The following is an 11,591-nucleotide window of genomic DNA, read 5'->3' as shown; positions in this document are numbered from 1 at the left end:
TCTACTTATTTGCCAAAAGGAGTTACCCTTAAACAGTTGCCAGGGTTAAATGTACATCTCTAGTAAATTTTTTGAAAGAGGGATTGGTTCTGAGTATTTTTTCTGATAGTTAAGTGCAGTTTGTGCATCTAGATATTTATCATTATTGGATACCCCTTTTTTAAATCATTTTATTGGGGGTTCATACAGCTCTTATCACAATCCATATATACATCCATTGTGTCAAGCACATTTGTACATTTGTTGCCATCATCATTCTCAAGACATTTGCTTTCTACTTGAGCCCTTGGTATTAGCTCCTCATTTTTCCCCTCTCCTCCCTCATGAACCCTTGATAATTTATAAATTACTATTCAGATGCCTTTTTATGTATGAGGTATATTGTCTTGGTTTTCTGTTATTAATCATGTATTTTTTTTAAAGTGTCTTGATAGTTTACTTGATATGTTTGCTGCCTTGTTGTTAAACTATTTTTAATTAAAATGATGATTCAGTATTGATGTATTCTCCCACAGGCGTGAATGTAACAGATCATGATTTAACATTTAGAAGTCTAACTGAGACACTTCAGAATACTGTCACCCCATATGTCGTTTCACTGCAAGCTAAAGATTGTCCAGGTAAAGAATCAGTGTCATGGTATCCTTGGGGAAAATGCTCTAAGCCTCCTCCTTCCCGCTCTGACACACAAGCCCTATGTCCTCCTTTCTCTCCAGCTTTCCTTTTCTTGTTTTGTAGTCACCAGAGCACGTATTTGAGTGGAGTTCAGGGCCTCCTGAGTGTAATCCTGACTGTTGCAGGGCTCTTTGTCAATCTGAGTTGAGTTTGAGTGATAGTTTTAACATTTACAAAGGTTTGGGATGGGGAGCTGAGAATTGGGAAGTGGGGGGTTAAATATAGCCCATTAGAAAGTAAACTACATGGGCTCGTATGTGCAGTCCCAGTTATCTTCTTATCCCAATTTGAAAGGTCTCCATGGTAAAAGTAATTCTAAACTTGAGTTTATGAATCCATCAAACCACAGTGGATGTGTGCATTAATATCAGTAGTCCCCAACTTATATCGGAGCACTATTCTATTTAATCTGAGTTTAATACTTTGCTTTTAAGTGTTTGTTATTATTGCCCTATTTTATTGGTATCTGTATAAGCCCATTGTCTGAATATCTGAAAGTAAATATCTGAGAATGCTAACATTTGAAAATTACAAGGGGGTACCCCCCCAAAAAAACTGGAAAACTCCACTGAACGGAGATTTCATAATACACATTTTTCCCACTAAGCAAGCATTGAGCCAACTCACTCTGAGTTAGTGCACCCAGTTATATCGCCTGTGAAGGTTCTCTCTGGTTACAGTGAATTTTTTTGTAAAAGCAGTTTTGCTTGAACCTCATTTTTTCTGATGGCCAATTTAAGAGAATAGCTTGTGGCTGTGAAATTTTGTTTCTTACTAGGGAAAAAATGCCGCAGAAACTGCTATATTGAACACAACTTACAAGGACATTACTATGGGAAAAACTCAAACATGTACGAGTGGCTTCTCATTTTTAAAGTGAAATGTTGATTGGTGACAAACTTTGCCCTGGACGTCAGTCCCCTTCCCGAACAGACGAAAATGGTGACAAAATATGTGCACTTGTGCTTGAAGACCTATGATGACAGACCTTGAAGAGATAGGGAAGTTATCTGGATTATCTTGGAGCTCGTTCAGCGAATTTTAATGGAAGATAGAATGAGAAGGGTTGCTGTGAAATTTGTGATTCCGGTTCTGACTGACCAGGAAAAAGAGCGTTGAGTGGAAACATGCCAGGCTTTGAAGAACAGCTCCTAAGCAGCCCAGACTCTTCCAAAGGTCATTACTGGTGAAGAGACATAGTGCTATTCTTACGACCCTGAAAGCAAACATCAATCAAGCTAATGGAAGATGTCATCGTCACCTCCCCTAAAAGAAGTTCATCAAGTGAAATCAAAGATCAAGATGATCCTCTTTTTTTTTTTAATGTGAGGGATAAGGCATTTGGAGTTCATTCCACCAGGTCAGACTGTTAATCAAGCTTTCTATTTAGAGGTTTTGGAAAGATTGCATAACTGTGTGACCAAAAAGTCCTGATTTGTGGCAGATGGAGGACTGGTTTTGCCACCACGACAATGCACCTGCTCATGCAGCCATCTCTGTGTGCCAGTTTCTGGCAAAAAAGCAGTATGTCTCTCTTGCCCCATGCACCTTACCTATCCAAACAGATGAGTTTGAAAGATGTTTCAAAGAATGGGATTGCAAATTTGATTCATGTATTAAGTGTTAGTGGAGAGTACTTTGAAGGTGATAAGCTTGTTTTGTAAAAAAAAAAAAGTCATAATTTTGAACAAAAATTTTGTTATTTTGGGGTATCCCCTAGTATTACTAACAGTAAGGTATGCCCCCCCCCAAAATTCATCAGACAGTTATGAATACATTTAATCCTAACAAATATATCAAGTGGGGGAATACTTTTAGTAAAATGTGTTTGAATTTAGACTGATAAATGGGCTGTATTAAGTAAGAGCCTTTAGGACATTTTTAAAGATGACTCAAAGGAAGATTTGTAATTAGTAAGAATAATTTATATAGGTAAACATTTTTTTTGTCCATTAGAGGCTTTGAAAACATTTTGTTGCCCAGTGTAATTTAAATACATATTATTCATAAAGTAATTAATAGTTTTGATATTTATACATTTACTTTAAATATTGCTTTTATTATAGATAATATGTACAAGTTTTGACCTAGCCTTATTATGAGTTAATGAAATTTTAAATATTAGAGAGAGTATTAATTAGTATGTTAGATGTTATATCAATTACATCAATGAAGAGTAGAAAAACAGTCTAATCAAATATGGTACACTATCAAGAAATTTCAGGGTTTTCAACTATGTTTTAAGAGGTGATGAGAAAAAAAAAAAGAGGTGATGAGATTTCTTACTCTCTGTTCTGCAGATATGAAGCATGTTTTGCAAAAGCTGGCCTCACAGTTGGTGGACTGTGGTGTAGATATAAAATCCAACGAGGAGGAGAGGACGCAGGTCTCTCAGAAAAGGGAATACTGTTCGATGGATTTCCTTTCCAGTTGGTATAGGAATGTCACACAGGTAAATGTAAAACTACAATTTTCTCTTACGAAATTGGCATATATATATATAATTGAAGGAGCTGGGAATTATATTACACATAGTACTGCTTTATGCAACAAAGCATATGTTAATGTAGCTATTTATTTTCCTAAGGCTACTACTGTTCTTTTATTAGTATGCCGTTAATTCCTAGTAAGTGCTGAGGGACTTCCAAGGCGAGTATGTATGGTGAGATGTCACTAGGTTACAAAAACAGCATCTAGAATTAGTTTTGTTGTAAATGCATATTTCGGTGACATTGACCATAACTTGAACACATGATCTCATATTTCCTTTTGTGCAGTAGAATCATGCTGCCAATACTCACTGTCAACTTACTCTTATGAGGACTAATTATATTTGGTTGTGGTTGGTTTTTCAAATCAAAAATGTTTTATGCTTTGAGTATCTGGTGAAAATGAATGACTTTCTACATTATAAAACCACAGAAAGTATGAGAAAAATATTGTTGTGCCTTTTTTTCAGACCTATATCTGTCATTGTAAATGAGGGTTTATGAAAATGCCTATTTAGTTCCACAGTGGACTAGTTTTTTAAAATAAATTTCTATTTGAAACAAGTATTTTTATCAACAGAAAAATTAATTTTATAGAAAATGTGCCCCCCCCCATGCTTTTATTATTTTCTCAGATAGCAAAAAAATACAAACATTTCATATGAGTTACAGATTTTACTGAACTCTTTTCTTCTTGGCTATTACTCCCATGTCAGACCCAGAAAGATTCTGCTAGTAAAACTGTTGGAATGAGTTTCTGTTATGTGGGAGGAATAAAAGAAACTGTGCTACTGTGAACTGGATAGGGAGATCTTTATGTACCTAGCGTATAGCACTGTGTGGATGGTGAGGCATGTTTTTAACTCCTTCTGTCCACGATAACAGAAGAAGATAGACCCCAAACTGCCAAGCAAAAAAAGGGCTTGGTCTGGCCAATGGCAGTCTCCTCCTGTTGTGCTCATCTTGAAGGATATGGAAAGCTTTACCACGAAGGTGCTTCAAGACTTCATCATCGTCAGCAGGTAGACGATGTGTCTAAATTCTCTTATTATTAAGAAAGCGTGTTAAAAAAATCATTTATTGGGGGTCTCTTACAGCTCTTGCATCGGTTGTATCGAGCATATTTCTTCATATGGTGCCATCCTCATTTTCTAAACAATTACTTTCTATTTGAGCCCTTGGTCTCAGCTCCTCTTTTCCTCCCCGCTTCCCTACCCCTCCTGTCATGACCACTTGATAACTTATAAATTATTATTATTTTCATATCTTATACCATCTGCTGACTTCACCCACATTTCTGTTGTTTGTCCCCCTCGGGGGTGGGGAGAGGGGCAGGTTATGCATCAATCACTCCCCTCGATTCTCCCTTCCTCTCCTCCCCCCACCTTCTCCCTACTCTCCTGGTATCACTACTCCCATTTCTGTACCTGAGGGGTTTATCTGACCTGGATTCCTTGTGTCATGAGCTCTTAGCTGTACCAGTGTACTTGCTCCGGTCAAGCCAGAACTGAAAGGCAGGAGTCATCATGGTGTGTGTATGGAGGTGTGGGTGGGTGGAGGGTAGAAGCCTCACAGAACTACAGGAATATTGTGTGTTTCATCAGCACTATACTGTGCCCTGGTTAACTCACCCCTTCCTTGTGACCCTTCTATAATGGGATGTCCCAAATTCCAAAGATGGGTTTGGGTCTTTGCTCTGATACCCCCTATTCTCAACAATAAGGTTTTTTGTTTGGGGTTTTCTGGTGCCGGTTACCTGATTCTGTTGACACCTCATGATCGCACAAGCTGGTGTGCTTCCATGTGGGCTTGTTGAAGATGGCCACTTGTTTAACTTCAAGCCTTTAAGACCCCAGACGCTATATCTTTGATAGCTGGGCACCATCAGCTTTCTTGTTGTTTTTAATTCCCTAGTTGTTCCCCTGTCTCTTTATGGTGTTACGTGCTCACCACTCCTTTCCCCCTTCTCCCCAACCGTCAATTCAGTTGCTTTCTCCGCGGGCTTGCTTCCCGTGCCTGTCTTATATACAAAAGATTGAATAAAGAGAGAAAACAAAAAAGCATACATAATTTAAGTCTGTCCACTGACGTTTATGACTATGTCCCCACCGGTCCTGGGGAGTTCTAGGAACTGCCCCTACTAGCCTGAAGTCTATCTTGGGGGCTCCTTGGGGTTTTGTGGCATTGTTTTGCTCCCAAGACTGATCTGCTATGTTCTCTTCTTGGTTTGCCCCACTGTGGTGTGAGGGTGGGGGTGGGGTGGGTCAGACTGGGTCACTCCCCACCCTGTGTCCCCAGAATTGTCCTTTGTTGCAGTATGCTCCAGCGAGGAGACATCATGTCTCAAACTTTTGTTAGCCTTACAGTCCTCTCTGTGCTTCAGTAGCTCTGTGCAGGGACATCATCCTCAGGGCTTGGTACTCAAGTATGCGGTCTAGTTCGTTCCTCTCTTTTCCCTTGTATGCTTCTGTATGGGCGTGGCAGGCCAGCCCCTCTCCCCAATCGGTAGGTTTAGTGTTGTCCTCTGTAGCACCTACTACTAGGGGGCAGGGGTGGGTGGTGGTAGAGTTTCAGTTTAGCTCTGATTGGGGCCAGCCCTCTGGTTACATTGGCCGTAAGGTTTGGCAGTGGTGGGGTCTCTATTCCCACTCTCATTTCTGTGGAGACATAAACAATACCCTTTCCCTGGGTAGATTAATGCCCTGCTACCCCAGTGCCATCATCTCCCTCTTTTTCCCCCCCTCTTCTCCCTTTCCCCCCCTTTCCCCTTCTTTGTGTTGGAATGGCATGCACATCCTTGGTTTAGTCTGTCCTCCACTAATTTGCCTGTATCTCAACCCATAAAGTGACTTCAGTGGCTCTTCTTCCATACCTACTGTGCTGTTTATACTTACCTCAGTGTACTCATGTTGTACTTGTCCTTTTGTGATTGACTAACTTTGCTTAGCATAATTTCCTCCAATTCTTCCCCATGATACGAAGTACTTCATGTTATCATCAGTGCTTTTTAGTGATGCCTAGTACTCCAATGTGTGTATGTGCCAGATTTTTCTAATCCACTTGCCTACTGACAGAAATTTAGGTTGTTTCCAATTTTTTTGCAATTGTGAATTACACTACAATAAACATTGGAACAAAGACGACGGGTTGTGGTCTATTTCTTACCTCTACTGGGTATATGCCCAGTAGAGGGATTGCTGTGTTGTAAGGTAACTCAGTTTCCTTTTGCTTTAAATATTGTCAAATGGCTTTCCACAGTGGCTATAAGTATCTACTCGACCACCAGCTGTGGAGAGTTCCTATCTCCAGATTATCCGCTCCAGCATTTGTTGCTCTCTGATTTTCTGATTTGGGCTATCCTCAAGGGTGTTAGGTGGCATCTCATAGTTGTTTTAATTTGCATTTTTCTGATGGCTAATGATCAAGACCATTTTCTCATATGCTTTTTGGCCAGTCAGGTCTCCTCCCTAGTGAAACTTCTGTTCAGGTCTTTTGCCCACTTCCTAAGGGTGTTAACTGTTTTCTTCTTTTTGTAGGCTAGGAGGGTATTGCAGATTTAATAATAAGCCCTTTGTTGTGTCATTGCTAAAAATCCTCTCCCAGCCTGTCGGTTAATCTCTTGAAGTCTTTCGACCCACACAGGTGTTTTATCCTTAGTATATCCCATTCATTGATTTCAGCTTCATCAGTGTGTGTACCCTTTCCTATTACAGTTAGTCTATGTATTATTCCCTGTGCCAAGGTTCTTAGGTTTGTCCCGATTCCTTCATTGATGGTCCTGATAGTTTGGGGTTTTACTTCTAGGTCTGTGGTCCACCTTGAGTTTGTTCTTGTGCCTGGGGTGAAGTCAGGGTCTTGTTTCATTTTTCTACAGGTGGATACCCATTGTTTCCAGCATCACTTGTTAAAGAGGACATCCACCTCCCACTTGATGCTTTGGGGCCCCTTTTTGAAGACCAGTTGTCTGTATGCTGATGGCTTTATTTCTGGGTTTTCTGTTCTTTTCCGTTGGTCTGATTATCTGTCATTACTCTAGTACCACGCTGTTTTGACCACTGTGGCTGCATAGTAAGTGTTAAAGTCAGGTAAGGCAAGCCCTCCAACTTTGTCCTTCTTCATCCTGGCTATTGATGTTATCACTTCTTTTCCTTGGTTAGGTTTGCCAGCGGTCTGTCGATTCTGTTGATCCTTTCCAAGAACCAGCTTTTTGCTGCATTGATTTTTTTTTTTACATTGTTCTCTTGTCTTCCCACTTGTTTAACTCTGCCCTGATTTTTATTTCTTTTTTTTTGTAATTGGAGGGCTTGTTCTGTTGACTCAGTACTAGTTGTTGAAGGTTTTGTGATAGCATATCAGTCATAAGTCTCTCTTCCTTTTTCATATATGCATTAAACAATATCAAACTTCCTGTGATAACTGCTTTTGCTATATTCCATAGGTTTTGGTACATTGTATCCTCATTTTCATTTGTTTGTAGAAACTTTCTAATTTCCTCTCTAATCTGGGCCGGTACCCATTCATACCAAGTTTGACCTTGTTTTTCTGGTCATCCTTTTGTGATCTCCAGCTTTATGGCGTGGTGGTCCGAAAGGGACATCTAAGTGATCTCTTATATGTTTGCATTTACTCAGGCTCGACTTGTGTCCCAGCATGTGGTCTGTTTTCATAAATGAGCCATGTGCACTTTAATTTGGATTGAGAGCTCTATAGATGTCTTATCAGGTCCAGTTGTCTAATTGTAGTGTTTAGCTTGGTAGCCTTATTGTTGAGCGTCTTTCACAGTCATATAGCTTTCTCTGATAGCGGCATATTAAAGTCATCTACTATGATTGTTGAGACTGTGGTTTCTCTTTTTCATTTTTTGAATAGTTTGATGAATTTTGCGGGTCTTATTAGGCATATATATATTGATTATACTCACTGGTTCCTGGTCTACTGATCATTTGAGCATTGTATAGTGCCTATCCTTGTCTCTTGTGGTTTGCACCTTGGGGTCACTTTTGTCAGAGATTAGAATTGCAACCCTGCAAAGAAAGCTTTCTTTTAACTTAAAAAACAACTGTTTTCAAAGAAAACGAATGGTTATTTGAGCTTCATTTCATTTCCAATTGAATAGAAATGGAAATAATTTCAAGTTCTTAATGTTCAAATACCTTTTAATAAATTTTTCGGTTGCTTTTTGACTCAAAATGAGAATCAAAAATCATAGGGTGAGGCAGTATTAATTGACATTTATCTCAGTAAGGTCTCTTACATGCATGTTAAACTGATAATTTGCTCCAGGTTGACATTTTTGTGTCAAGTGTTATTTCTTGGTGTGTGTACCCTTATAGACTCTTGAGTTTCCTATAGCTCTATAGAGCAAGAATATTTTCTAATTTGTGAAATTAGAAATTTCACACTATATAATACTTAGAATGAGAAATTACTTTCAGATCTCATTAAATCTTCAGGATAATCTTGTGAAACTTAGAAATGGAGTAATTAACCCTATTTAATAACCCAATGGCATGTATTTCACATTTTTAAATTGTCATGAACTTAGCCTCTTCTGTATGTCAAATCAGAGCCCTGGTGGTATAGTGGCATTATGCGTTGAGCTGCTAACTGTAAGATTAGCAATTTGAAACTACCAGCTGCTCGAAGGGAGAAAGACAAGGCTTTCTACTCTAACGAGTTACAGTCGTGGGAACTCACAAGGGCAGCTTGAGCCTGTCCTATAGGGTCGCTATGAGTCGATGTTGACTTGATATATGTCAACTTCCCTTAATAGTTAGGGCTACAATTGCTTAAAGTTATATTGAGTTACAGTTTGATAATGTAATTTTTGTTTTGATAGTATCTCTTGTTTTCCATGGACTCCAAACTGTTTACATGCTGGAATCATGTATAGTATCAAACAGTAACAATAATACTCCACTTTTTTGGACCTCAGACTTGTAACTAACCATAAAAAGTAAAAGGAAGAAGAACTTAGAACAGCAAGGGAGTCCAGGCATTTTATTTTTTTGAAGAATGGCACATAGCTAGAATACTAAAAGCAATAGCTAACAGAAGGGTGCAAGCAAAATCATGAGTTCTTATAAAAAGACTCTAACCTGCAGCAGCCCCCAATATTTGCACACTTTGACTACATGGCTCTATGGACTCTTCATTTTGATAATGCTTAGACTACGTACATCATGTTTAATAAGTTGATCGAAGGCTACAATGGGATCTAAGATTTCTGTAAGTGTCCATTGAAAAAGGTATATATGTATAAGATGAGTTTTCTATCTCTTAGCTGTTACACCTGGGTGTCAGCAGTGTCTGCTAGAAGTTTCCGTACATAGAAGAAAATCAACTTGAAAATTAGTGTTGTATCTATCACTGGACTCAAAAGTAAAGGCCCAAAACTCCGAGGTTTACGTGGGAAATCAAAATGAATAGGATCTAATCCCTCTTCTAGCCATTGAGCGTTTATAGCCGTGGGGAAGCACCTGATCTCTCTGAGCCTCTGTGTTCTTATTTATAAAATATAAGAGCCACTAATAGGTTAATTTCAGAGCTAGAGTATCTGTAGATAACTGTTTCTTGTGTTTCACTATTTGAGGAAAATGCATGACCTATGATACTGCTTAGCACTAACTTATAAAGTAGTTATTAAAATAAACTGTTTTTTGAAATATGGTTGCTAAAAAATTCTGTATTGGCTCTTTCTTTGAAAACCAGTCAACATCGACATGAATTTCCACTAATACTAATTTTTGGAATTGCCACATCTCCGATTATCATACACCGGCTGCTTCCCCATGCAGTGTCATCACTATTGTGTATAGAACTATTTCAGTCTTTGTCTTGCAAGGAGCACCTAACTACAGTACTTGATAAGGTAAAAAGAAAATGCTTTACCAACAACGTAGGATTAAAAGAAAACTGTCAAGAAGTTATTGTCAATATGCACGTAGGAGAGATGTTCTACATCTCTCGGAGTCGTGCCATGTATATTGATTGCTTGTATGTAATGATTTTTTATATTGGTATGATATTACCTCATCAGGTAAAATTACAAGCTTATGAGAAGAATGCGCATTTATGTGTCTATGTGAATATATATACACAACGGGGCTTCAAGAAGTTTGTGGGAAAATTCCATTAGCCTTTACTTGTTTTTTTCCCATGAATTTTTTGAAATTCTCTCATATATCATTAGCCAATGTTAAAGTGTAGGCTTTTAAGTAGTTACATTATGTGTAGAATTTCTAGTAACAATAGTGATGCTTTGACTTAGAGTTTACATAAAATGATTTGAAGCTTTTAGTGCATGCTTTCCTAGCTTACTGTCTTACTTCTTCTGAGAGTAAATACATTTGCAATTTTCTCAGATCTTAGGTACCATACTGTTTTAAGTAAAAATATGATTTTTTTAAGGAATAACCTAACACAAATTATTGCTAGACTCAAAGACTTACATGAGGTGAACAATGACAACCTGCCATTTATTTATTAACCACATCTGTATTCCCAGTGTGCGCCCCCCCACCCCATAAAAATGATACCCATATGATTTCCTAATTTAAGGAAAATTTTCCCTGAGACATACAGACGTGGACTGCTTTTTGTAGTCAAATTCAGTTGTCTTATGGATGTGCTTTTTTAGTTTTTGAAAGAAGTCTTGTGTAACTTATCACTTTCAGGTGTAAAAGTCTTCACTAAAAGCCACTGAAAATTAGCTGAATTATATAGACGAGTCACCTGTGAGTTCTGTGATAGTCCTCATTCACTGGTTCATAATGTGTTATGCCATTCTTCATTAATTTACGTCATTAGACACAAAAAAAGAAATCTGGTAACAAGAATTGCCAAAGGCTGGAGCTCTTTCCGTGTCTGCAAATGGGAGAAAACGAAATATATAGTAATAGGCGCAGTACTTTTTAAAAATTAGGAATTGGATAGAGGATAATGGCCACCTTTAGTTCTGAAGATGTATTATGAATAGCTTCCTGTGGGCTATTACTGTTAATTTAAAAATCAGTTGATATCATTCAGAGAAAAAAAAACCTGCCTCCTATTGTAGTTTTACTGGTTGCTATGTCAAAATATCAATCCCTGCCTTATTATTTATACTTCATGTTTAAAAAGAGTAACAAGTTTTTCCTGTACCTCTCTCCCTTTTGTATCTTTCAGCTACTTCTGACAACTCAATTTCCCTTTAAGATAAGTGAAAAAGTGTTACAGATTCTAACCAACATTTTTTTGTACCATGATTTCTCAATTAAGAACTTTATAAAAGGACTTCAGGTAAGAAGCACTTATGAGTTTGAAAAATCAGAAACTGAATGTAAATAATTTGCATGTTTATATCAGACTGTTAAGGCCTTTTTAATAATTGCTGTCATTCTAGGTTGTATCACTGTTAGGTTACTTTGCAGCAAAGTATAGGAAACA

General features: G+C 38.1%; 1 protein-coding gene across 3 annotated transcripts in view; it reads left to right on the top strand.

The window, feature by feature from the left end:
* Positions 1 to 11,591, top strand: part of ORC3 (origin recognition complex subunit 3) — a 91,311-nt gene that overhangs the window by 32,290 nt on the left and 47,430 nt on the right. For all 3 annotated transcript variants that reach the window (XM_045294334.1, XM_045294333.1, XM_045294335.1), the window contains 5 exons: positions 516 to 620; positions 2,976 to 3,127; positions 4,050 to 4,186; positions 9,876 to 10,035; positions 11,331 to 11,444. In XM_045294334.1, the coding sequence (XP_045150269.1) occupies positions 516 to 620; positions 2,976 to 3,127; positions 4,050 to 4,186; positions 9,876 to 10,035; positions 11,331 to 11,444 (668 nt within the window). The remainder of the gene's footprint in view (positions 1 to 515; positions 621 to 2,975; positions 3,128 to 4,049; positions 4,187 to 9,875; positions 10,036 to 11,330; positions 11,445 to 11,591) is intronic.

Source organism: Echinops telfairi, unplaced genomic scaffold (genome assembly GCF_000313985.2).
Source record: "Echinops telfairi isolate 266 unplaced genomic scaffold, ASM31398v2 ScPeMD7_3533;HRSCAF=4204_0, whole genome shotgun sequence".
Classification (NCBI taxonomy): Eukaryota; Metazoa; Chordata; class Mammalia; order Afrosoricida; family Tenrecidae; genus Echinops; species Echinops telfairi.
The sequence above is the reverse complement of the archived record's forward strand: the minus strand, read 5'-3'. Positions and strand labels throughout refer to the sequence as shown.